The following is a 27,873-nucleotide window of genomic DNA, read 5'->3' as shown; positions in this document are numbered from 1 at the left end:
GAGAGAAGGGGAAAGACAAGTTGGGAGAGGCCGGTAGGCGTGAGGCGGGCCTGAAGCGGCAGCGGGCGGCCTTCGTCCGGCGAGAGCTAGGCCGAGGACCCGCGCCGCGCTCCCCGGCACCTCACCGCGTCCTTCACCGACTCCCGCGGCGCGCGGCCGGGCGGGGAAGGGCGGGCGGGGGTCTCCTCCAGGCTGCGCGCTCGGAGCCGCCTGCTGGGCTTGGGCGGGGCGCGGAGCCCGCGGCCGCCCTACCCGGCTCAGTCCTTCCCTCGTGGGACCTGGCGACGGCGGCGGAGGGAGAGGGGAGCGGCGCCCAGGCCGGGGCCGGGGGCGGGTGGGGAGGGGGGAGGGCGGCGGCCGGGCTGGGGCTCGGGATCCGCATCGGGATCGGGCCGCCATGGACGACAAGGCGTTCACCAAGGAGCTGGACCAGTGGGTCGAGCAGCTGAACGAGTGTAAGCAGCTGAACGAGAACCAAGTGCGGACGCTGTGCGAGAAGGTGAGGGCGCCGCGGGGGCGAGTGCGGGAGCGCGGGGCTGGGACGGGCCGCTGCTTTCCTGCCCGCCCCGGTCCCGTCCGCCCCTGGCCCGGCGCGGCCCACCGGGGACCTGCGGGGCTGTGGGTCCGGCTCCGGCGTCCACCCAGGCGGCCGGCCCATCGGTTCAGGGCCCGGGGCGTTGGGCTGCCCTCGCCTGCCCCCTCCGCCTCACGCCCCCGGCCGGCTGCCCAGATCCCGGGCGTGGGGGGCTCGGGTGCGGACGGGCGGGGAAACGTAGCCCCCTGAGCCAAGCCGGAGGTTGGTCGGGTCGCCTGCGCTCCACTGGGGAGTTCCTGCCACTCTAGCATTTCCCGAGTGGACTAGCGAGAGCGGCGTCCGAAAAGGACCATTTTCAGACCAGTTTCTGAAAATGCAACTAAAATTAACCAGAATGTCGTGCATATTAATGAACTTGTTAATAAATGCAGAATTTTTGTCAGGTGAACGGGGCACCTCAGAAATCACTAACTCAAGCCGGGCGTGGTGGCTCACGCCTGTGGCCACAGCTACTCGGGAGGCTGAAGCGGGAGGATTGCTTGAGCCCAGGAGTTAGAGACCAGCCTGGGCAATATAGTGAGGCCCCGTCTCCACACAAAAAAAATTTTTTTTAATTAGCATGGTGTGACGGCGGGTGCCTGTAATCCCAGCTATTCGGGAGGCTGAGGCGGGAGGATCGCTTGAGCCCAGGAGGTGGAGGCTGGTTGCAGTGAGTCGAGATCGCGCCACTGCACTCCAGCCTGGGCGACAGCAAAAAAAAAAAAAAAAAAAAATCACTTATTCTTGAATGTGCCAAGCGTTTGTTTGCGGAGAGGTAGGCGTGATGGCCAACTGTGATTTTTAAAATAGAGGTTGACTTTGGTGGAAACAGATGGTGACTGGTCTTTGTGTTGAGTGGCTCTTGGAAGTAAAGTGTTGATTTTCAGAAACGAGAGCCGATCTTAAGTTTGGGAACAGTGTTTGCTGGAAATGATAAGTGGGAGGTGTGTTTTCATGCACGATAGCACTTTGCAGAAAGTTATTTTTGTTTTTAATATATATAAAGTTTTTTTCCAAAGAATAATAAAACATGCGGGTGATCAATTCGTTCTTGTACATCGTGAGTGTGTGATCTTCACTTTGTAAATTCTGTATCCATTGTTTTCTTAACCCCTGAAATTATTTCGATCTCTCCATCTTTAAAGTCTAGAGTTGTCCACATTCATCCTTTACAAGGTGGACTAAATAATTTTCATGTATTTTTAGGTTAAAAATTCTCACTTGTGCATGAAGAAGTAACGATGTTATTTTAAAACGTAATCTATAAAATTTTCTTAACCGTAATGTTTAGAAGTCATGATGTGGCAGAAGTGCACTGGAGAAGGAAAGATTTTGTTAGTCTGATTTTAGGGTACTCTTAAGATCATGAAATTTACTTAGAAAAGGAGCACTAATAGATGGTGTTAAGTTACAATAATATTTTTAACGGGTGTAATGTTGGCCGGGGCCTTTGTGTATTAAGTAACTATTTGTTAACACAGGAGGATTTATTTTTGTAAATAGAAGTGCCAAGCAAGTGGTATTTTTCTCTTTCTGAAACAAACTGCTTACTTGTGGCTTCAGTTGACATTCATTTTTATTGTGATAACCTGTAATTTCATGAGTCTTAAAATTTATGCCTTAAACATCTCTCTCCAGCTCTAATGCGAAGTGAAATGTACAGGTTTGAAATGAGCTGAGTCAGTTAACCTGACTATGAGCATCAGAATACAGACTTGAAGTTATGGGCAAAGTGTTAGTTGAATCAGTTTTTCCCATTGACTTTCTTTTTTTGTTTTATTTTTGTTTTGAGACAGAGGCTCAGTCTGTCGCCCAGACTGGAGCGCAGTGGTGCCGTCTCTGTTCACTGCAACCTCCACCTCCGGGGTTCGAGGGATCCTCCTGCCTCAGCCTCCCGAGTAACTGGGATTACAGGTGCATGCAGCCATGCACTGCTAATTTTTGTATTTCTAGTAGAGATGGGGTTTTGCCATGCTGGCCAGGCTGGTCTAGAACTCCTGGCCTGAAGTGATCCCTCAGCCTTCCAAAGTGCTGGGATTACAGGCGCGAGCCTCGTGCACAGCCCCTATTGACTTTCTAATAATTTTAAGATGAACTTCTAGAGAAGAATATTGTACCACTGCTGTACTTTGAAATAATCACACCGGAGTGTCAACGATCACTTGAGGAAGCTTTCTGTATTTGTCAAGAGAGATTATTTTTACTTCACCTCCTAAATAAATCAGACTAACAGTTCCTAGGACTTCACAGGTATATTTAAGATTATCTCTTGTATCTTACTAGCCTTTTTTTTGGGGGGGGACGCAGTCTTGGTGTGTCAGTCAGGCTGGAGTGCAGTGGGGCAATCACCGCTCACTGCAACCTCAACTTCTGGGGCATAAGGGACCCTCCCACTTCAGCCTCTCAAGTAGCTGGGACCACAGGCATGTGTCACCACACCGGGATAATTTTTTTATTTTTTTTATGGGGTCTCACCGTGTTGCCCAGGCTGGTCTCGAACTCTCAGGCTCAAGTGATCCTCCCGCCTTGGCCTCCCAAAGTGCAGGGATTACGGGAGTGAGCCACCACTCCTAGCCCATTTTTTTTTTCTTTGAATATTTGTACTTACCCACAAAACATGAATTTGTTAGTGAAATTCATTCATCTTTGTTCTCTACCCCCATTGATGGAGTTGCCAATGGGTTGGAAAAGTGTGATAATACTCATTTCTCTCTACTCTTTTTGAGCCGTGCTTAGTTTTGCAGCCCTCTTCTGGCAGCTATGACCTAGCTTTGTGGTTTGTGTATGTATGAGTATATATACATATATATGTTTTCTGACCTTAGTTTCTAGTTCCGTTTTATATCCCTACCCCATCCTCCTTGTTGATACATAACAAGTGTAGCGTTCATCCTGTCTGAGTTCCAGTCCTGCTTCACAGCTTGCTAGCTGTCAGTCTTTCTGCACCTCTGATTCCTTATGACAGAGATAATATGTACCAATCCTCCCGGGTTGGTTGTGAGTGCTAAGATATATATTCATTGGCCGGGCACAGTGGCTCACGCCTGTAATCCCAGCATTTTGGGAGGCCGATGCAGGTAGATCACTTGAGGCCAGGAGTTCAAGACCAGCCTGGCCAACATGGCAAAACCCTGCCTCTACTAAAAAAAAAAAAAAAAAATTAGCTGGGCATAGTGTTGCACTCCCAGCTACTTGGGAGGCTGAGACACAAGAATCCCTAGGAGGCAGAGGTTACAGTGAGCAGTGATCATACCGCTGCACTCCAGCCTGGGTGACAGAGTGCAGTTTTCTCAAAAAAAAAAAAAAGGCCATGTAAAGTCCTAATGAGAAGTAAGCACTCAGTGAATGTTAACTAAAGGAAGGCTGAAAGTTTTAATCATAAGTGTCACCCATTTTCTTTTGTAAGAAATGCAAAATGAATAGATGTGCCAATATGCCTTTTCTTTGGTAAATGTACTTCAAAGGAGTTTTTTTTTTTTATATAGTGGCTATAGAACCCTGAAAAGTAGTGGTGCCTGTTATGTGAACCACACAGTACTGGAATTAATAGCAGTTGTGTGAAGTATCTTTACTCCTGACTTGGTCTACTTAATACTTGCCCTACCTTTCTAGGGCAAGAGTAGCAGGCATGTAGAAAGAAAATATGAGAAAAATAAAGAGTCAAACCTAATTATATAAACTATCTTTAATCCTTGTGATTCAATTTTTGGGTTTTTTAAAAATACCATTTTTTTATTCTATTGGAAATACTATTCTATAGGAAGTTACATCGTATGATGGTAGTATTTCCTTAAATTTCTATTCTAATTCAGATTGCCTAAAAACTGAAGGAGTCGGCTGGGCATGGTGGCTCACCCCTGTAATCCTAGCACTTTGGGAGGTCGAGGTGGGTGGATTGTCTGAGCTCAGGAGTTCGAGACCAGCCTGGGCAACATGGTAAAACCCTCTCTCTACTAAAATACAAAAAATTAGCCAGGCGTGGCGGTGTGTGCCTGTAGTCCCAGCTACTCGGGAGGCTGAGGCAGGAGAATTGCTTGAACCCAGGAGGTGGAAGTTGCAGTGAGCCGAGATCGCCACTGCATTCCAGTCTGGGCGACAGAGTGAGACTCCGTCTCCAAAAAAAGAAAGCTGAAGGAGTCCACTGAAATCAAGACCAGAGTAGTACTAGTAAAGGCCTATTTTGAGGTAGTTGCAAAAATAAAATCTATCCTAGTGCCAGTGGGTGAATGACTACAAAAAATAAAGAGTATGAATGGTGTGGTGTGTCTGGCTTCCAAGGTTAATTTCTGCATAGTGAAAAATTGTTTGCATAAAATAGCAAGGCATGTCTTCTGAGAAGACTAGCTCTTAACACTAGCTTAAATTAGCAATCCAGCTTTTGAAGCTAATTGTGAATTTGACTCCTCTTGTGTGTGCAGAGAAATTGCTTCTGTGATTCATTCCTACATCAGCAGTATGCAGTTATTTTAGAAGATTGTGTGCCTAGAGAGCCAGGCTGGCACTGCTCAGGACACTCTGTGACTAGAACTATATTTAACTGTTGTCTCAGAAAGAGTAAAAATTTTAAGCTCTTTGACCTGTTAAATTTTATAACTGAAGAACCTTGGTGATGATTCTTTAGGTGGGGAGGGAAATTCAGCCAATGTGTGTGCTGGCAGATCTTTATTCTGATGATTATAAAGTACCTATTGAGAAAAATGTCGAGGCTTGTGTAGAAGTATAAATATGTAAATTTTATATTGAACTGATGGAAATGTTTCTAAGTCCTGGCGTTAGCCTTGAAATAAGCAGAAATAACTTTAGGATATGACTTCATTCCTAATGTGAAATAGTATGCTTGTTCCTGAATACCCAAAACCATCTTAATGAAGGTTAGATTCTGGTAAAAATGAGTGATTTTTGTGAATTGAGAAAATTTTTTTAGATTACTTTCTGTGATTGATTACAGCTTAAAAAATAAAAATAGTGGTCTTGACAGGCAAAATGCCTAACTGGTACTTCCATTTTTAATTTCCCTCGAACAAAAATTAGTGCCAGCTTTGGTGGTCCATTGATAAAATCTGAAATGCAGTGATAAAATAGCTCCTTTCTTACTATAATGAAGAATGGCATGATTACAGTGAAATAGAGGGTCAAGACCCAATTCTAGTGACTGAACAAATCATTGTTTTCCTTGCTAAGCCAGCCTCTTAGTGGACAGGTAAAGAAATTAAACCAAACTAGACTAGCATGAACTATTGCTAATGGCGGGAAAGTGGACTTTGTTACATTTCTCTACTTTATATATGACGTGTCAAATATATATGACTAGGTAAATATATTTAATACTTAATACTGCCCTTTAACAATAATATACCCTTGCCATAAGATATTTACCTAAGTAGACAAAGTGAAGATATTTGCAATGTAAAATTTCTTTTCATTGCCTGCTTTTATTGCCGTGTGTGCCTTTTATTCTTATTTGAAGATCTTGCAGAAATTTTTTCTTCACAGTCTTTTCTCTTCAGTACGAATGTTATAAAAGACTTGGTGAATGAAGCCCTTCCTTGGTAAAAGGAAACGAAAATGCCAGAAATTGAAGATGGAATTAATGCTTAATTTATTTTCCTAGATTGTTTTCTGAATGTAGTTTTTTCTAAGAAGAATGATATTAAAGTTACAGAAGTAATCTATATGAGAAATCTGAGTCTGTGTTAAATAGAAATTTTTTATTGTTTTGAACTGATTTCCTTCAAGTAAATGTAATGAAATGTAAACCTAATCCAGATTGTTTAAAGAAACTTGTATGAAGACATCTTTTCTTCCTTAATGACCAAATGTGATCTAATAGTTCCTGTATGTTACTTTTCAACTCTAAATTTCATTAATAATCATATTAACGGCCAGGCGTGGTGGTTCGCGCCTGTAATCCCAGCACTTTGGGAGGCCAAGGCAGGCGGATCATGAGGTCAGGAGATCCAGACCATCCTGGCTAACATGGTGAAACCCCGTCTCCACTAAAAATACAAAAAAAAAAATCAGCCAGGCGTGGTGACAGGCGCCTGTAGGCCCAGCTACTCGGGAGGCTGAGGCAAGAGGATGGCGTGAACCCAGGAGGCAGAGCTTGCAGTGAGCCGAGATCGCGCCACTGCATTCCAGCCTGGGTGACAGAGGGAGACTCCATCTCAAAAAAAAAAAAAAAAAAAAAAAAAAATCATATTAACCCTGGGAAGGAGTTCTGTGTATTACAGATTCCGTTTCCTTTCCGGAGAATGGGAGAGCTCAAGCACTCAAGCTTAGAACTGGTTTGCTGTTGTGTCCTTTGTAATTTAGAAATATTTATCATCATTCCTTGTAAACTGTTTTTTGACTGAGATACTTTTGTGATCAAATAAATTAAAAGACAATCCTGAGGTGCAACCTGAGATTCCTGACTTGCGTTATAATAGCATCATGTTACACCAAAAATGTGCAGGACTCCATTGGAGATCTATTAAGTGAATATTTTATACAAAGACAATCGTTTTTATGTTGAGACTGGGATACAGTGGTGAATTTAAGTGTTCTCACCTATTCAATCTTAGAAAAAAGCTTATTTGAATTAACTTTTTAGCATAATTGGATTTTTTTTAATATGCAGGATACAGTGTGTAGGCTGTAGTTTAATTTTGCTCAAAATCTCTTTTTTTTTTGTTTTTTTGTGATGGAGTCTCTCTCTCTGTCATCCAGGCTGGAGTGCAGTGGTGCCATCTCGGTTCACTGCAAGCTCCGCCTACCCGGTTCATGCCATTCTCCTGCGCCAGCCTCCCAAGTAGCTGGGACTACAGGTGCCCGCCACCACTCCTGGCTAATTTTTTGTATTTTTAATAGAGATGGAGTTTCACCATGTGAGCCAGGATGGTCTCGGATCTCCTGACCTTGTGACCTGCCTGCCTCAGCCTCCCAAAGTGCTGGGATTGCAGGCGTGAGCCACCATGCCCAGCTCAAAATCCCATCTTATAGAGAGGGAAATAATTTTCATCTTCGTTTAAAAGAGTTCCGCATGATATTTATGTCCTGGATGATGAGAGCTCAGAATTGGTTCAGTGTATTCTCGACTTGGCTTGAGTAGCAAAAGAGGCGCTTGTTCCTGTGGGCAGTGAAGAAGAAAGGAGAGGATTGGTTGACAGAATGCTGCCACTGTGTAGTTATCCCGTACATTCAACAGATTTTAGTTGAACCACTATGTACCAGACTGTTCAAAGTGCTAGAGATTCAGCTGTGAAGAGGGGACACGATTAATGAACACCAGGCATTGATTCTTGCTGGCAAGAAAAAGCAGAAGATGGGGACAGTGATGGGCTTGAATTCAAGAGACTTTTTTTTTAATAGGGTGGTCATAGAAAACCTTCCAAATTCTTTATAATGTGGTTTACTTTTGTAATTAAAAAGGATTTTGCGAGAGTTAGAAGGCACAGTCCCTAACACTGTTCTCACCTCTGACACAATCTTCAAAAGTTTAGTCATGATGTACCTTCAGAACAGCAGACAAAAAATAAAGTTTAGTGAACTATAAATTACAGGGAACACTGCCCAGGACTGCCTCAGTTTTGGCACCAATTACTAGTTCAGTGGGTTCCGAAAACCACTCTTAGGTTCAGTGATTCACAGGAATGACTCACAGAACTCACTTTAAGCTGTTACACTGATGATTATGGTTTATTACAGGGAATGAATACAATTTAAAGTAAGCCAAGGGAAAAGACTCATAAGGGCAGAGTACAAGAGGGGCTGACATCTGTAGTGTCCAGTCCTCCAGAGACCAAACTGATAATGGGATCATCCAAAGTCCGCATCGTGAGTCACATTGTTAATGGTCCGCAGGTCAGAGCCCCCAGGCAGAGATCTCTTTACCAAGCAGGAAATTCCAGGGGCAAAGGCCAGACCTCTCCTCGGGTGAGGTTAATTCTTCACTATACAGATTTTTATTCCATAGCAAATTCTGAGGGACGAGAACCTTAATAAATGGCAATACCAAAATACATGAAGAAAACAAGGCTAGATTTATCAGAATTGTGGAGTGTGTGCAATGTGAGGGATTTTTCCAGTTGAGTTGGCATATCCTTTTTTTGTTTTAAGTTTGTATTTTGTCAGCTGGGCACAGTGGCTTATGCCTGTAATCTCAGCACTTTAGGAGGCCGAGGCGGGCGGATCACGAGGTCAGGGGTTTGAGACCAGTCTGGCCAACGTGGTGAAACCCCATCTCTACTAAAAATACAGAAATTAGCCGGGTGTGGTGGCACGCGCCTGTAATCCCAGCTACTCAGGAGGCTAAGGCAGGAGAATCACTTGAATCCAGGAGGCGGAGGTTGCAGTGAGCCGAGATGGAGATCGCACCACTGCACTCCAGCCTGGACGACAGAGCAGGACTCCGTCTCAAAAAAAAAAAAAAAAAAATTGTATTTTGTCTTTTCTTGGTTGTATAAATTCTTTGAAATTAAAAGTTAGCCATTTAAAAATGTTTAAGGTGTTATTTTCTACTTTGTGATATGTGTGTATAATTTTTACTGTGCAAGTTTTAGCATTTTTGTATAGTCTGATTGTCCATCTTTTCCATAAACTTTAAGTGCACATGAGAATCACTTGGGAAAGAAATAGGAAATTCATGTTCCTTGACTCCATTCCAGAGACTGATTGACTATGTCTTGGGCAGGTCCAGGAAGCTGCTTTTTTTTTTTTTTTTAAAGGCAGGATCTTACTGTCGCCTAGGCTGGAGTACAGTAACATGATCATAGCTCACTGCAGCCTTGTACTCCTGGACTCAAGCCATCTTCACGCCTCAGTCTCCTGAGTAGCTGAGACTACAGGAATACACAACCACACCTGGCTTTTTTTACTCATTTGTTTGTAGAGACAGGGTCTCCTCATGTTGTCCAAGGTGATCTTGAACTCCTGGACTCAAGTGATCCTTCTGCCTCGGCCTCCAAAAGTGCTGGGATTACAGGTGTGAGCCACTGCCCCCGGCCTCCTTTGTGCTTTCAGTGTCATGAAATACCTGTATTTGTCAAGAAGATTAAGACCATGTCTTAAAAAAAAACAAAAGCTAGTAAGATACAAGAGATAATCTTAAATATACCTATAAAGTCCTAGGAACTGTTCGTCTGATTTATTTAGGAGCTGAAGTAAAAGTGATCTTTCCTGACAAATACAGAAAGAGATTTTTGCTAGCATCACTTCTTCCAAAACAATTTTCCTCATTTATGCAATAAGTTTGGATTTTCACTTCTTTATGTCACTAAGTTTCTGCATGTTGCTAAGTTCCTGGCTGCATATTTGGAGTCTCTCCAACAGCAGCATTGTCAGCATTCCCACAGTCGGTTCTTCCGTGTACTTTTGATTTGAATTTCATTTCCAGGGTTATGTCTTGTGTGTTTGGCTTCTCTCTTTTAGCATAATATTTCCAAGATTCCTCCATATTGTAGCATGTATCTGGACTTCGTTCCTTTTTATGGCTGAATAAAATTCCATTGTGTGGATATTTTATAATTACTGCCATCTGGAATTTGTTTTGAAGTTTAAGAAGCCAGGTTTTTTCTGTTTGAAAAAGTAATACAGAATTTGTTTTTTAAAATTTCGAGCATTGGCCAGTCACGGTGGCTCAGACCTGCAATCTCAGCACTTTAGGAGGCTGAGTGGGAGGACTGCTTGAGCCCAGGAGTTTGAGGCTGCAGTGAGCTACGTTCACACCACTGCACTCCAGCCTGGGCAACAGAGCGAGACCCTGTCTCAAAGAAAATTTGTGCAAGCACCTCAGAAAGGTAGCAAGGAAAGCAAATGCACTCTACCCACCATTCCTGTCCCCTGCCCTCCTACCTCCCAGACAACCATTATGTTTCTGTGTATAATCTCCTCAGCCATGTTCTTCATATGCAAAAAATATGTGGTGTGCAGAATGTTTGTGGTGTATTGGGAGCTGTTTTGTGGAATAAACTTGGCTTCTGGTAAAATTATTGTTTAATTTGTGATCTCAGGAAAAGAAACTGAAGGGTATAAAGGCCTTAAGATTACACAATTAGATTAAAACTGAAGAGAACCCATGTTTTCTGGAAGACTTCATTGCATATAATCTCATTCTAATTAATTACAGGCAAGAAGAAGAAAGTATGGGCTACATTGTCCATAACTCTTGGGAATCCTACCAGGCTATAAGCAGAAAAGGCATTTGTAGAAGAATACATGGTAGCCTAGAATCAAAAGAAAAGCTGGAGAACCAAGCATGAGCATTTTGCAGAAATTAAGGGAGGTTAGAGGTGCAGTCAGAATCATACCTTAGAAATGATTTAGAACACTGGAGAGAACACTTCTGTTGGAATAGAACTTGCCATTGTCCCTGCTCTTTAGAGTTGCTTCAAATTGAGTCTGGGCTGGGTGCATCTAGTTGGCATAAAGTAGTCTGGGGCTAGAGTAACTTTGTGATTCCTACAGTGTGTGTACAAACTATTGTGTGTTTTGAAAATCGCTACAGTTTGAGTATCCCTCAACTAGTGTTAAAGTCTGTTGACAAAAATGCAGAGTAGCAGGAAATACAGTGAAACTCAAAATCCATGTTTTAAATACTCTTCAGATTATCAGATCACTGAAGAGGCAGAGAACTGTCTGTCCCTAAAATTGTGCTCTCTCCCCCACCAGTCTAAGCTGTCATCTGCTTTTACTTTAAGCTTCATCCTGTTTGACTTTTTTTTTTTTTTTTTCTGTGACTGAGTTTTGCTCTGTCGCCCAGGCTGGAGTGCAGTGGCACGATCTTGGCTCACTGCAAGCTCCGCCTCCCAGGTTCATGTCATATTCTCCTGCCTCAGCCTCCTGAGTAGCTGGGGCTATAGGCGCCCGCCACCATGCCGGGCTAATTTTTTGTATTTTTAGTAGAGATGGGGTTTCACTGTGTTAGCCAGGATGGTCTCAATCTCCTGACCTCGTGATCCACCTGCCTCAGCCTCCCAAAGTGCTGGGATTACAGGCATGAGCCACCGTGCCCGGCCCTGTTTGACTTTCACTGTGCTGTGTTGTTGCCTTTTTTTTCTTTTGTCTCACTCTCACCCGGGGTTAACTGCAAAGTGGTGCGACCATGGCTCACTGCAGCCTTGAACTCCCCAGCTCAAGCTGTCTTCCCACCCCACCCCACCCTCCTAAGTAGCTGGGACTATAGGCACACACCACCATGCCCAGCTATTTTTTAAATTTTTTATAGAGACCAGAGGTCTCACTATGTTGCCCAGCCTGGTCTCAAACTCCTGGATTCGAGCTATCCTCCCCCCTCGGCCTCCCAAAGTGCTGGAATTACAGGCATGAGCCACCGCGCCAGGCTGCCCTGTGTTTTAGCTATGCTAGCCATCCGGTTGTTTCTTCCTCTCGGTTTGCATTCTGTATTAGTCCCAGTTCTCATCTCTTAGCTTTCGTGGTTTTCTGTTTCTAATTTGTCATGGACCTGGAAACTCGGTAAATAGCTTGTTGGAATTTTGTAGATAACAGTAGGCCCAGAATAAGGCCTGAGAGTCTCTTCTGGTGGGTTAGATACATTTTTTATGATGTCTGTTTTGTTACTTCAGAGGCTTTTAAATTTTTCTTCCTGATTCTGGGATCTTTTGCTATTAGGCAGAGAGGCCAGATCGATGAGCCATTAGTGAACTTCGATTTAGTCAGAACATTTCATTTGCCAGTGTTTAAGCATAAATTCTGTACTTCAGGGCCACCTAATGGTATTTTCTAACTTAATTCTATAAATATAGAATAATTGGAATAAAGAAATTCAAGGTTGGCCTATGAATTGGTGTAAGAATGTTTGTTCACACAAGAATTTGCATAATTTGTGACTTTTTTCTTTCATTGACCTTTTTAAACTTGTGAATAATAAGATTATTCTTTTTAAAACACAGACCTTCTGCCTTGAAGATTTGCCTATTCTGGACATTTCATGTAAATGGAATTGTACATTATGTGATCATTTGTGACTGACTTCTTGCACTTACCATAATGTCTTCAAAGTTGTAGCATGTATCAGTACTTCATTTCTTCATAGCTGAGTGACTATTCCATTGTATGAATATGTTATGTCCATTCATCGGTTGATCAATATCTGGTGGTTTCTACTTTTTGGCTGTTATTAATAATGCTGCCATGAACATGTATAAACTGGATTTCATTTCTCTTGAGTATATATACCTAGGAGTGGAACTGCTGGATTACATGGTAATTTTAGGTTTAACTTTGGAGGAACTGCCAGACAGTTTTCCACAGCAGCTGCACCATTTTGCATTTCCACCAGCAGTGTATGAGGGTTCCAGTTTATCCACGTTTGCAACACTTATTAACTGTCTTTTTTATTATAGCCTTTCTAGTGAAGTGTTATCTCGTGGTTTGGTTTTCACATACGCTTTTATAAGGCACTTTTCAAGTGTTTTTTTCCCCAAATTTTCTTTTAATAGATAAGAAATGATAGTTTTAACTTCGTAATTGTTGATTTCACTTTTCTAACAGGCAAAGGAAATTTTAACAAAAGAATCAAATGTGCAAGAGGTTCGTTGCCCTGTTACTGTCTGTGGAGATGTGCATGGTCAATTTCATGATCTTATGGAACTCTTTAGAATTGGTGGAAAATCACCGGATACAAACTACTTATTCATGGGTGACTATGTAGACAGAGGATATTATTCAGTGGAGACTGTGACTCTTCTTGTAGCATTAAAGGTATGATTATTGAAATTCAATTTTTTTTTCAAGATTTAAACCAGGCAAAAGGCAAGAATGACAGTATTGCATATCATCTGTTTTATGGTCTGTTCAGTTTATAGCCCCTTAAAATAATAATTGGTTTTACATCTTTTTAAAGGAGAGGTGAAAAGGATAACTTCTGTGTATTCCCGATAAATGTATCATTCTCTCGAGTAGTCCATAGCTGAAGTCTTGGAATCATATTTGACTTTATCACTTATCCGTTATATTGAGTCAATAGACAAGTCTTTTTAAATCCTTGCTTTGAAAAGTCTGTTGTTCCTGTCTCTTTCTATTTTCACACAGTTTATCACTTCACAATTCGATTGTTACAATAGCTTAGTAACTAATATTTCTGCCTCCAAGATCTGATCCCCCCCAAATCCACCTGGCATACGCTGGCCGATGAAATCTCTTATTTAACCCTTTTATATTGTTACTTCCTGTTGATTGCCTGTTGCCTATAGAATCAAATTCAAACTCCTTGCCTGGCCTTCTATCGTCTAGTCTGAATTTTTGCCTGCCAGCGGTTGGTAGCATAAACTCTGGCTCAAATCAAAGTTTCTTCTTATTCAGTGCTCTGGACTCTGTTTATTTCCATAGTCGATTTCCCCCACGAGGTTATCCTGTCCCTGATTTCTTACCTTTCTGCCAAGACTCAGCTCAGGTCTCACTTCTTCCATGTAACCTTCAACCATTTTAGCCTTATTCCTTCTGCTCTAAATTACTATGAGGAAACTTATTCTCCCAGCCCTTATTTATGCTGCAAAAGTGGCTTATTGCCTTCTATTACTTATTTTACATATCTCCTTAGTGAGGTTAGTCCCTCAACAGCAGAAGCCATATATTACATGGTCATGGGTCACTTAACTGCAGGCATACATTCTGAGAAATGTGCCATTAGGTGATTTTGTCATCTTTGGAACTTACACAAACCTAGGTGGTATAGCCTACTGCACACGAAGGCTGTAATGGTATAGTCTCTTGCTCCAGCCAACATCGTACATGTAATCTGTTAACAAAAACGCTGCCCAGCACATGACTGTACTTGTGTAGATCTGGCATCTGGCTTTATAGCACCAAACTTACGTTAGACACATAACGGATGCTTAGTAAAATATGTATGAATTGAAGTACATACTTGCAGCTTTTAGCTTAATTTGCAGAATCCAGTGCTTTTTCGTATTTCTTATCAGACACATTCCTAACTAAATAGTCGCTTATGTTTTTTAATAGAAAGGAAACTATTAATACATTTGAAATCTTGCCCAGTTTTGTCAAGGGCCTGTTTTTGTGTTATTATTGGCAAATCCAATCTTCCTGTGGGAAATAAAAATTGAAAAGGGAAGAAGTTAATCTGTAGAGTTTGTCTCAGCTTCAAACCTGTGATTTTCGCTACTCATTCAGCAGTAAGAAGTCACAGTGTTCTAGAAAGATTTAGGAAAGTAGTAATAATTTGATGATGAAGAAGATAATAGAAGCAAAGTATCAGATACAAGTTTATTATAGTAATATAAGTATTAGTTAAAGGTTCTGATGAGGGTTGTCGAAACCTGATGAAAAAGGATGATCATAATAAACACGTCAAATGTTAACCAGTAAGACCTGGTTATGAATAAGCAAGTTTTTTATTTTGAAACTGAAATTAACATTTAATATACTGGTGGCCAAAAGCGCCGTGTTTAAAAATGGGTCAGAGACTGATGTACTTCACATGACACTAGTAAAAATGTGATTTTACTATGGGTTTTACTCCTTTTCTTCCAGGTGCGTTATCCAGAACGCATTACAATATTGAGAGGAAATCACGAAAGCCGACAAATTACCCAAGTATATGGCTTTTATGATGAATGTCTGCGAAAGTATGGGAATGCCAACGTTTGGAAATATTTTACAGATCTCTTTGATTATCTTCCACTTACAGCTTTAGTAGATGGACAGGTATGTATATGTGTGCTTACATCTTGGGAGGAGGTAAATGGAGGCAGAGATTGACTATTGGTAAGCTAGGGTCTAGATTCATATGACCTGTGTTTCTGCATCTCCTCGGCCTTTTCCTCCTCCTTCCCTTATACTTAAAATTTCAAAGCAGGGAAGTGGATAAGTTTCACATACATTTGGACCAGCAAATTTTCCTGTTGTTCTCAGATATGTATGTAAATCTTTTAACCAAAGAATATGCTGTGCTTTTTAAGATATCGATAAACATTATAAATAAATGTTTAAGACACTGATGTATAGTACTAGCAAAGCAAGATGTTATTTAAAACTATCTCTGCATATACACGCAGTGTCTGCTGGTTACCATGAATAACTTCTCATTTCTATTTTCATGGTAATTGCAAATGTTATATTGTGTATTACACCTTCCCTGAGAAGTGAACGCTTGGCTGGGCACAGTGGCTAGTACTTTGGGAGGCCAAGGCAAGAGGACCGCTTGAGTTCAGGGGTTCAAGACCAGCCTGGGCAATGTAGTAAGACCCTATCTCTACAAAAAAAAAAATTTAAAAATTAGCTAGGCATAGTGGCGCGTGCTTGTGGTCTAGCTACTCAGGAAGCTAGAGGTGAGAGGATCTCTTCAGCCCAGGAAGTTAAGGCTGCAGTGAGCCGTGATCCAGCCTGGGCTCCAGCCTGGGCAACAGCAAAACCCCATCTCAAAGAACAAAAAAAGAAAATAGAAGCAAATGCTATTTCTGCATTTGCTGTAACAAGTAATGCAGACATGTCATGAAACATTCAAAAGTATAAGAAGAAATTATGCAAATTTCCTATTTCAGTTTCTAGAGATAATCACTGTAAGCATGAACTGATTTAAATTTAAATATAAAACAAAAGCCGGGCAAGGTGGCTCCTACCTGTAATCCCAGCACTTTAGGAGGCCAAGGTGGGTGGATCACCTGAGGTAGGGAGTTCGAGACCAGCCTGGCCAACATGGTGAAACCCCATCTCTACTAAAAATACAAAAATTAGCCGGGGATGGCATTGCATGCCTGTAGTCCCAGTCCCAGCTACTTGAGAGGCTGAGGCAGGAGAATCACTTGAACCTGAAAGAGACAGAGGTTGCAGTGAGCCAAGATCGTATCACGGCACTCCAGCTTGGGTGACAAAGTGAGACTCCATCTCAAAAAATAAAATAAAAAAATATAAAACATATAATAAAACTCCATAATTCTTAAATTATGAAAGCCCAGAGTTGTCAAGAATGTAATAAATTCTCTCTTAGACTGCTCGTGGGAATATAATTTGGTTATAACTTTCCCTGTGTAATCCTGACAGTCTTTTTTCTCAGCCATGATTTTGGACACTGCCGTGATTAATTTGAAAGGACGATACTTTGCCTGGACTTGTTAAAAGAAAATGTGAATTTAAAAGATGTTAAATTTTAATTAAGGTTGTTTTTAATTGTTTTGAAGCAACATAGTCTTCATTAATAATAAAATTGCTGGACAGAATGATTTTTAAAAGACAGCCTATCAGTTTTAATGAAGTATCTAGTTTTTAAAATGGGTGCGTTAGTAGAGCTTTTATATATTTTTCCCTTCCTCCTTCCTTCCTTTCTTTCTGAAAAGTTACTAGAAAAGAAATAATAGTGAACAAAACTGATCTAGAAGAAAAGATGGAAGGCATATAAAACACTAGGAATGAAATAAGGCATAATTATAACTATGCAGGAGCTCGTGTATCACAAGAGCAGGTGCAGCTTTAGTGTACTAAATTTGAAAAGCTGAATGAAGCTTACTGTAGTAAAATACCAGTTATTAAAATTGGCTTGCAGAAATTCGTCCAATATAAGTAAACTACCAATAGCAACCAGGTGTAAATAGTTTTATAGGCTAATTCTACCAAACCTTTAAGGAACATATAATTTCTGTGTTCTAGAACTTGGGAAAAGATGGAGAGTTCAAAACTCACACCGTATGCCTAGTATAACCTCAATGCCAAACCAGACGTGGCACGCACAGAAAAATAAAATCAGACCAAAGTCATTTGGCAAAAAAATTCCTAGATTTATGATTCAAAACTCAGTTATTTTATAAAATAATAATATTAAGTGGATAAAGAAACGCCGGTTGTACTATCAGCTAAACATTAGAAACCTTCTCATCAGGCCGGGTGAGGTGGCTCATGCCTGTAATCCCAGCACTTTGGGAGGCCAAGGCGGGCGGATCACCTGAGGTTGGGAGTTCAAGACCAGCCTGGCCAACATGGAGAAACCCTGTCTCTACTAAAAATACAAAATTAGCCAGGCATGGTGGCACATGTCTGTAAACCCAGCTACTCAGGAGGCTCAGGCAGGAGAATTGCTTGAACCCGGAAGGCGGAGGTTGCGGTGAGCCGAGATCACGCCATTGCACTGGGCAACAAGAGCGAAACTCCGTCTCAAAAAAAAAAAAAAAAATCAAAATCAGAAAGAAAATGCTTGTTAAAACTTACGTTATTCTCTCTGATTCAGAATACCTAGAGCATGGACTTGAAACTAGGTAGTTTACAAAAAACAAAACAGAAAACATTTGTATTATTCCATTTTATTTTAGAAGTCCTGGCCAATGCACTAAGCAATAAAAAGAATTAAAATGTATAAACATTGAGAAGAAAAAACAAAAATATTTTTGCAAATGACTTGATTATGTACTTAGAAAATATGAAGGAACTGAAAATTTATTGTAGCCAGTAACAGGAATCAGAGTGTTTGCTGTAAGAGAAACAAAAAATTGTATATATCAGCAATAACCAACAGAAGCTGTAATGACAGCTGGGTACAGTGGCATGCGCCTGTAATCCTAGCTTCTCAGGAGGCTGAGGCAGGAGGATTGCTTGGGCCCAGGAGTTCATGGCTGCATTGCGCAGTGATCATGGCTGTGAATAGCTACTGCTCTCCATCCTCAGCAGCACAGCAAGACTCCATCTCTACAGAAAGAAAAGAAAGGAGGGAAGGGGGGAGGGAGAAAAAAAAGAAAGAAAGAAATTTAATGGTAGGTACCAAGGATGGGGATACCATTGACCAGAGAAAAGGAAGGGAGGGAGGGAGGGAAAAAAAAAAAAAAGAAATTTAATGGTGGGTCCCCAAGGATGGGGATACCATTGACCAGAGAAGGGGTAAAGAAGAAAAAATGATGGACAAAATATGTTTAAATGTTGGCACTATTTGGACTGACACTTTTAACCATTATTTACTCTTTGTTAACTGTTTGGAGTTAGTAAAACAAATACATTCTCTTTTGTTAATTCATACATAGATATTCTGCCTCCATGGTGGCCTCTCTCCATCCATAGACACACTGGATCATATAAGAGCCCTGGATCGTTTACAGGAAGTTCCACATGAGGTAAACTTAATTTAAAAAAGAAGAAGAAAGGAAAAGAAAATATAACCACATTTTGAGGATGATAAAGTATGACTGATAATAATTTGTAACATGTACTTATTTTTCTTGGCCAGGGCCCAATGTGTGATCTGTTATGGTCAGATCCAGATGATCGTGGTGGATGGGGTATTTCACCACGTGGTGCTGGCTACACATTTGGACAAGACATTTCTGAAACCTTTAACCATGCCAATGGTCTCACACTGGTTTCTCGTGCCCACCAGCTTGTAATGGAGGTATGTACTTTCCTGACAGAATGATCTTTATTTCAGATTAGTATATACTTCTGTAATAAGGCATTATGACTTAACTAAGAAACATTCCTCACCATTTATTACCTAGGTGAAAAGAGGAAAAACTTGCTGGTTTTAGCAAGTAGGGAAAGCACTAGTAGACCAGAGCAGAATTATAACTCATTTTTGAAATTGAGACTTAGAAAAAAGTTACAAAAATAGTACCCCAAAATTCCCTGTATGCTTCATTCAGATTCCTGACTGTAAATATTTTACTATATTTGCTTTATCATTTTGTGTCTCTCTTCCTCTTCACCCCTCACACTTTCTTCTGAACCATTTGAATATCTGTTGCAGACAGATACTCCTTTACTACCAACTTTCTATGTGTATTTTGTAAAATTAAGGACACACTGTCACATAACCACCGTATAGTTATCACATTTGGGAAATCTGTGTTCATATAGTACTGTTATTTAATAAGAACACTTTATTCAAATTTTGCTAATTGTCTCACTAATGTCTTTTATAGCAAAATTTAATTTTTTGTGCATACTGTTATGTGCATAGTCGAATCCAAAGATTAGGTTGTATTCATTCTACTTTGATGTGGAAATCCTCCGATTTTCATTGTTTTCCACATTCTTGACATTTTGGAAGAGTAGGAGCATTTTATCTTACAGAAATATCCCTCAGTTGGGGTTTGACTGATGTTTTCCTTGCAGTTAGGGATTCAATGTATGCATTTTTGGCAGTCATGCCATAGAAAGATGGTGTGTCCTCCTCCGTGCATTGTATCAAGTGGTCCTAAAATCTGCTTGTCTCAATGCTGGTGGTGGCAACTTTAATTGCTTAGTTGAGATGATGTCTGCCAGATTTCTCCACTATAATATTAACTGTTATACAACTACTAAGGGAATATAAACAACATAATCCCTGCAGACCAGTAGGGAGTGGCTTCAAGATGTTAGAGAAAACTTCGCCAGCCCAGTAGAAACAAGGGAGCATGATAAAAAAACACAAATTTACATAGTAAAAATATATTTAATTATATCAGTGATTATAAGAAAGAGACTAAAATTTTAGCCTGAAAGAGACTCTTAGATTGGATAATCAAAATTTAGCTGTTATTTGGGATGTACCTAAAACATAAATGATTGGCTGGACAAAGTGGCTCATGCCTATAATCCCAGCACTTTGGGAGGCCGAGGTGGGAGGATCTCTTGAGTCTTGGAGTTTCAGACCAGCCTAGGCAACATAGTGAGACCTCATCTCTATATTAAAAAAAAAAAAAAAAAAAAGTCAAAAAGTTAGCTGGGCATGGTGGCATATGTCTATTGTCCCAGCTACTCAGGAGGCTGAGGTGAGAGGGTCACTTGAGGCCAGGAGGTTGAGGCTGCAGTGAGCTATGATCATACCGCTGCACTCCAGCTTGGGCAAAAGGGTGAGACCTTGTCTCAAAAAAACGAGGAAAAAAAAAAAGACACCACAAACTAGAGGTAAGAGTTGGAAAATGGTATATTGGTATATCAAGTAGTTAATCAAAATATCAAAAATATAGCTAATAAGCTGGCACGGTGGCTTGTGCCTGTATTCCCAGCACTTTGGGAGGCTGAGGCAAGCGGATTGCTGGAGCTCAGGAGTTCGAGACCAGCCTGGGCAACATGGTGAGATCCTGTCTCTACTAAAATACAAAAAATTAACCTGTTGTGGTGGCACGCACCTGTAGTCCCAACTACTCGGGGCTGAGGCAGGAGAATTGCTTGAACCCAGGAGTTGGAGGTTGCAGTGAGTCTAGATCGCACCACTGCACTCCAGCCTGGGCAACACAGGATGTGTGTGTGTGTATATACACACATACATACACTAATGTATGTATATATATGTATACATATATACACGTATATATGTATACATATATACACATATATGTATATATACACACATGTATATATGTAGACATATATACACACATGTATGTATACATATATACACACGTGTATGTATACATATATACACGTGTATGTATATATACATACATACACGTATATATACATATATGCACACACATACATGTATATATGTGTATGTATATACATGTATATACACATGTATACATATATGCACATGTATACATATACACACATGTATACATACACGTGTATATATACATATATACACACATGTATACATATATACACGTATATATACATATATACACACGTATATATACATATGTATATACACATACATTAATTAGCATGTATATATGTATACACTATATATAATACTATAGCTAATAATATGAATGAGATAGGCTCTAATAAAAGGTATTATTAGAAATAAAGAGATTATTGATGAAAACTGGCCCAGTTCTCTAGGAAGAAAGTATTCTAAATTTGTATTTACCTAGTAATAGCTTCAAAATATATAAAGAAAAAATTGGCATAATTCATGAGGGAAAATTGAGAAATTAATTATGATTGTGGGAGAAATTCAGTACACATCCTTGCCAAGATTTCAAGCATAGATACGGCAAAACAACAATTAGCGAGCTGCATTTAACAGAATCCTAGGCCCACGAATTGCACAGTATTCTTTACAGGTACACAAACTATTAAAGATGGAGACCTTATATAGTAATATAGACGACTACATTTCCACAGAGAGTACCTGTAGTTTTTGAGTTTAGTTTTTTTTAAATGTGTCTGTGTCAAAATCATAATATTATAATGAAATAATGAATTTGTTTTTATCCTGCAGGGATACAATTGGTGTCATGATCGGAATGTGGTTACCATTTTCAGTGCACCCAATTACTGTTACCGTTGTGGGAACCAGGCTGCTATCATGGAATTAGATGACACTTTAAAATATTCTTTGTGAGTAACTGCAAATTTTAATTGTATATACTTTCAGAAGGAAAATTTTAAATGTTAAAAATAGAAGATTTCTGTTTCTGAAATTGGATGAGGAGTATAGCAAAGCCCCTCCCCAGCAAAAACAACCATTAGCTGGAGAACATTATTTTTAAAAAATAATTTTTCAAAGCTTTTGGAAATTGTCCTAAGGGCATACAGCAGGTGGAGAAACAGTTAATTCAAGAAAACCTACTAAATCTCAGTAATAATAGCCGTAGTCTGTGGCATTTGAGCTATGACTTGCCCCCTCCAACTCCTCCCAGATCCCTCTCACAGAAACGACTACAGGCGCTCTACGCTGGGTTGGTATAGTCAGGAGGCTAAGGGATTCCCCCTCTTCATCAGCTCCCAGGGCTGGGGCTGTGGGTTCACTCCCAGAGATCAGATGCCAGCATATCTCACCTCTCCTAGTCTGGAGTTACAAAAGCTCTACTCCTGGTAGACACAGTCAAGCAGGCTGAGGCCCCCTTCCCTGCCCCAGCTCCTGGGGCAGAAGCTCTGCTCCAGGCATGCATGGCAGATGAGAATGCTGGGTTTCCCAATGCTGTTACCCCAGCACCTGCTCATAAACCAGGTGGTATCACTGAGCCTGCACTGGCACAGAAGTTCTGCTCAGGAGGAAAGGCAGGTCACAGAAGTTCCTCAGCCCTGCCTCAGAGGACTTATCTTACTTAGGTGATGGAGAATTCCAAATCTGAGTGCTTTGTGGAAAGCAGTAGATGTCATGGTGGAGACCAATTAAGAGGGCTGTAATAGCTCCCATGATACTAGGAGCAACATACAAAAGAGCAGAGCAACATGTTGTTCAACAAATAGCACCAGGGAAAAAGCCAAGAAGAGCCCTTCTGGGATCACAGTCAGCCCTGGGGGACAAGAAGGCTGTGCACATGCACTAGCCATACCCACTCAGGAGCAGTCAAGAGTAGGATGTGGGGTATTCATATAATATTTTCAAGCCACACATAGATTGTACTGAGTTGAATAATGTCCCCCCAAAAAATTCATGTCCACCCAGAACCTCAAAATGTGATGTTATTTGGAAATAGGATCTTTGCAGATATAATTATTAAAGATGAGATTGTACTGGATTAGGGTGGGCCTAAATCCAATTCGAATGGGATTTTAGTAAGAGGAAAAGAAACACACACAGGGGAGAATGCTGTGTGAAGCCAGAGATTCAAGTGATGCATCTACCAGCCAAGGATTGCCAGAGCCATCAGAAGCTAGGGAGAGGCTAGGAAGGATTTTTCCTAGAGCCTTCAGAGAGAGCGTGGTCCTCCCAGCATCTTGCTTTCAGACTTGTAGCCTCCAGAACTCTGAGAGGATAAATCCCTGTTGTATGAGCTATACAGTTCGGTAATTTGTTACGGCAGCCCCAGGAAATGGATAAGTAGATTGATCAACAAATGGTGTAACCGTCACTAGTACGTGAGGCTTAAACACAACCTCTCATCATTGACTGAACGACATTCAGTTACTCTGATCCAGGAGCACCTCCTAGGTAGTCAGGCTTTAAAATAAAATCACACTCATCCCTGACAGTCTGGCAGAATATGTGCGTGCCCAAGGTTATACCCTCTCTGGACTGAGTGCAGTATGAAGATCCAACTATTAGTCCCTGGCTGAATGGGAAGCCAAAATATAAACTCCTTCAGCTTTGATAGCAATCTGCAAGTCACATAACATTTCCGGTGGCCATTAGGGTGAGCTTTAAGATCTAACTGGCCAAGGGGGCTTAAGTACAATCTTTGATCAGTAAGTGGCTTATGCCTACCCAGAGACAGCCCCTCAGTAGCCAGGCTGTGAAAGATTAAAAGAAGTAAAAACGGTCAGGCACGGTGGCTCATGCCTGTAATCCCAGCACTTTGGGAGGCCGAGGTGGGCGGATCACCTGAGGTCGGGAGTTCAAGACCAGCCTGACCAACATGGAGAAACCCAGTCTCTATTAAAAATACAAAATTAGTTGGGCGTGGTGGCGCATGCCTGTAATCCCAGCTACTCGGGAGGCTGAGGCAGGAGAATCGCTTGAACCTGGGAGGCGGCGGCGATCACGCCATTGCAGTCCAGCCTGGGCAACAAAAGCGAAACTCAAAAAAAAAAAAGGTAAAAACATCCGAGCAGGGCCACAGGGGCTGCACACTATGGGGGAAGTAGACTTTACAGTTAGTTCAGCTAAGTCACTAAACAAAAATAATAAACCACTAAAAAGACAAGATCAGTCCCCAAGGACATGAATTCCAGAGCTACTGCAATATGTTATCTATAATGTCCAATTTTTCAACCACAGATTATAAGACATGGAAAGAACAAGGAAGTGTGACCTCTACACAGGAAAAAACTAAGCAACAGAAACTGTTTCTCTTGGATAGAACAACTAGGCAGGAGATGAAGGCAGGAGAAGACTTGAGCAACACTGTAAACTGACTGTATACCTCATGTCTGTAAAACAACACCCAACAACAGCAGAATACTTTCCTCTCAAGTAAACATGAAACATAGTCATATGCTAGACTGTAAAACATGCCTCAGGCAATTTAAGAAGATTAGATTCTTACAAAGTATATTCTCCAAACACAAGGAAATGAAATTAGAAATCATTAACATGGCTGGATGCTGTGGCTCACACAAGTAATCCCAACACTTTGGGAAGCCAAAGTAGGAGGATCACTTGAGGCCAGCCTGGGCAACGTAGGGAGACCCCGTCTCTACAAAAAAATTTAAAAATTAGCCAGGTATGGTGCCAAGCACCTGTAGTCTCAGCTGTATGGGAGGCTGAGATGGAGGATCACGAGCCCAGTTGATCAAGGCTGCAATGAGCTATGATCACAGCACTACACTACAGCCTGGGCAACAGAGCAAAGACCCTGTCTCAGAAAGAAAAAAACAAAAAAAAAACAAGAAGATTTGAAATCAGTAACCTATCTTTATACTTGAGGACCTAGAAAAAGCAGAGTAAACTAAACCTGATGTAAGCTTATGAAACGAGGTTTAGAGTAGAAATAAACAAACAGTAGAAAATCATTAGAGAAAAATCAACAAAACCCAAAGTTGATGCTTTGAAAAGCCTTAACTAGACTGGCCAAGAAAAAAAGGAGTAAAGACTCACATTACCAGATCACTAGAGACCTTACTGAAATAAAAAGGATTATAAGGGAATACAATAAATAACTATATGCCAGCAAATTCAGTAACTTTGATAAAACGTACTAATTCCTAAAAAGAAACTACTGAAACTGACTCAAGAAATATGAAATCTGAATGACCTTTCAAATGTGAAAATATTGAGCCAGCATGGTGGCTCACACCTATAAATCTCAGCTTTGGGAGGCCAAGCTGAGAGGATTGCTTGAGACTAGGAGTTTGAGACCAGCCTGGACAACATAGCAGGACCTTGTCCCTATTTAATTTAAAAGAATATAAATAAATGAGTGAAAAAGTTAAAACTCCCCACAAATAAAAGGCCAAGGCCAATTGGCTTCATTGATGACGTCCACCAAATGTTTAAAGAAAGGAATTGGCCAGGTGCGGTGGCTCTAACCAGTAATCCTAGCACTTTGGGAAGCCAAAGCAGGCTGATTGAGCCCAGGATTCAAGATCAGCCTGGGTAACATGGTAAAACCCTGTATCTACAAAGAATACAAAAATTAACCTGGTGTGGTGGCTCAGCCTATAGTCTCAGCTACTCAGGAAGCTGAAGTGGGAGGATCACCTGAGCCCAGGGAGGTTGAGGCTGCAGTGAGCCATGATCACACCACTGCACTCCAGCTTGGGCAACAGAGTGAGACCCTGTCTCAAAAATAAAAACGAGTTAATGCCAATCCTTCACAAACACTTCCAAAAAACAGAAGAGGAGGACTACTCCATTCATTCTGTCACACCTGCACTATTATCCTTGATACCAAAAGTAGACAAAGGCAAAAACAAACCAGCATTTGTTACGAATACAGATATAAAATTTTTCAACATACGTACCAGCAACCTGGATCTAGCAATATGTAAAAAGATTATACACCATGAGCAAGTGGGATTTATCCCAGGAATGCTAGGTTGGTTCAAAACATGAAAATCAATATAATAAACCATATTAATATTAAGGGATTAAAAAACACATGATCATCTCAATAGAGGCACAAAAATAATTGGAAAAATCCACTAGCCAGAAACACTCAAGAAAATAGTGATATTAGGCCTGGCGGGTGGCTCACGCCTGTAATCCCAGCACTTTGGGAGGCCGAAGCGGGTGGATCATGAGGTCAGGAGATGAGACCATCCTGGCTAACACGGTGAAACCCTGTCTCTACTAAAAAAAAAGAAGAAAATTAGCCAGGCATGGTAGTGGGTTCCTGTAGTCCCAGCTACTCAGGAGGCTGAGGCAGGAGAATGGTATGAACCCAGGAGGCGGAGCTTGCAATAAGCCGAGATCGTGCCAGTGCACTCCAGCCTGGGCGACAGAGCAAGACTCTGCCTCAAAAAAAAAAAAAAAAAAGTGATATTATTATTAAATAAACAGTTATTGTTTAATTATTTAAACTTGATATTATTTAATCTTTAATTATTTAAGCTTTTAAATAATAATAATATTTAGAAATTGTTATGCCAGGCACCAAACCAGACATTCTGTCTTCTTAAATTTTCACCATAGCCCTATGAAGCAGTTAGTTGGAATGGGAGCATCTGCAGTGATTTGCCCATGGCCATTCCAGCCTTAAGTGATGTAGTCATGGTGGGAAAGCAGGACTGCTGTTTCTACTACAGTGTCTTGTTCTTTATTCATTTGTTTTCTTTGCAAAGTCAGATCCTTTATTTGCTTCCTTTTTTGCCATTTACAGCCTTCAATTTGACCCAGCGCCTCGTCGTGGTGAGCCTCATGTTACACGGCGCACCCCAGACTACTTCCTATAAATTTCTCCTGGGAAACCTGCCTTTGTATGTGGAAGTATACCTGGCTTTTTAAAATATATGTATTTAAAAACAAAAAGCAACAGTAATCTATGTGTTTCTGTAACAAATTGGGATCTGTCTTGGCATTAAACCACATCATGGACCAAATGTGCCATACTAATGATGAGCATTTAGCACAATTTGAGACTGAAATTTAGTACACTATGTTCTAGATAGGTCAGTCTAACAGTTTGCCTGCTGTATTTATAGTAACCATTTTCCTCTGGACTGTTCAAGCAAAAAAGGTAACTAACTGCTTCATCTCCTTTTGCGCTTATTTGGAAATTTTAGTTATAGTGTTTAACTGGCATGGATTAATAGAGTTGGAGTTTTATTTTTAAGAAAAATTCACAAGCTAACTTCCACTAATCCATTATCCTTTATTTTATTGAAATGTATAATTAACTTAACTGAAGAAAAGGTTCTTCTTGGGAGTATATTGTCATAACATTTAAAGAGATTTCCCTTCATTTAAACTAAATTACTGTTTTATGTTGATCTGCATATTTCTGTATATTTGTCATGACAGTGCTTGCATCCTATTTGGTGTACTCAGCAAATAAACTTTTCATTTTAAACAAAAACATTCATTTATTGTGTTGTGCATTAAATGAAAACTTTATTTTTTCTAGACCAGGTCTTGCTCTGTCATCTAGGCTGGAGTGCAGTGGCACAGTCATAGCTCACTTCAACCTTGAACTCCTGAGCCCAAGCCATTCTCCTCCCTCAGCCTCCTGAGTAGCTGGGACTACAGTCAACATACCACCACACCCAGCTAATTTGTAAAATATTTTGTAGAGACGGGATCTTGTTATGTTGCCCAGGCTGGTCTTGAACTCCTGGCCTCAAGTGGCCCTGCCAAATTCTTGAGATTACAGACATGTGCCATCACACCTGGCCTGCTATCTTGAAACGACATAAAATCTTTCAAAGCAGGGCAGTGGGACATGGCTATAGTCCCAGCTACTCAGGAGGCTGAGGTGGAGGATGGCTTGAACCCAAGAGCTTGAGGGCAGCCTGGGCAACATAGCAAGATGTCATCTCTAAAAAATAAAAAATAGGCTGGGCATGGTGGCTCATGCCTGTAATCCCATTGCTTTGGGAGGCCGAGATAA

General features: G+C 40.9%; 1 protein-coding gene across 1 annotated transcript; it reads left to right on the top strand.

Annotated features, from left to right (window-relative positions):
* On the top strand, positions 1-27,344 carry PPP2CB (protein phosphatase 2 catalytic subunit beta). The gene is made up of 7 exons (XM_519697.9): positions 1-499; positions 13,064-13,273; positions 15,065-15,238; positions 18,535-18,624; positions 18,738-18,899; positions 21,660-21,778; positions 26,647-27,344. Exons 1-7 carry the CDS (start codon positions 398-400, stop codon positions 26,717-26,719), a joined length of 930 nt encoding a protein of 309 aa, XP_519697.2. The 5' UTR covers positions 1-397; the 3' UTR covers positions 26,720-27,344.
* The last annotated feature ends 529 nt before the right edge of the window (positions 27,345-27,873 follow it).

This window comes from Pan troglodytes, chromosome 7 (genome assembly GCF_028858775.2).
Source record: "Pan troglodytes isolate AG18354 chromosome 7, NHGRI_mPanTro3-v2.0_pri, whole genome shotgun sequence".
NCBI lineage: Eukaryota > Metazoa > Chordata > Mammalia > Primates > Hominidae > Pan > Pan troglodytes.
This window is presented reverse-complemented; position numbering and strand designations above follow the sequence as displayed.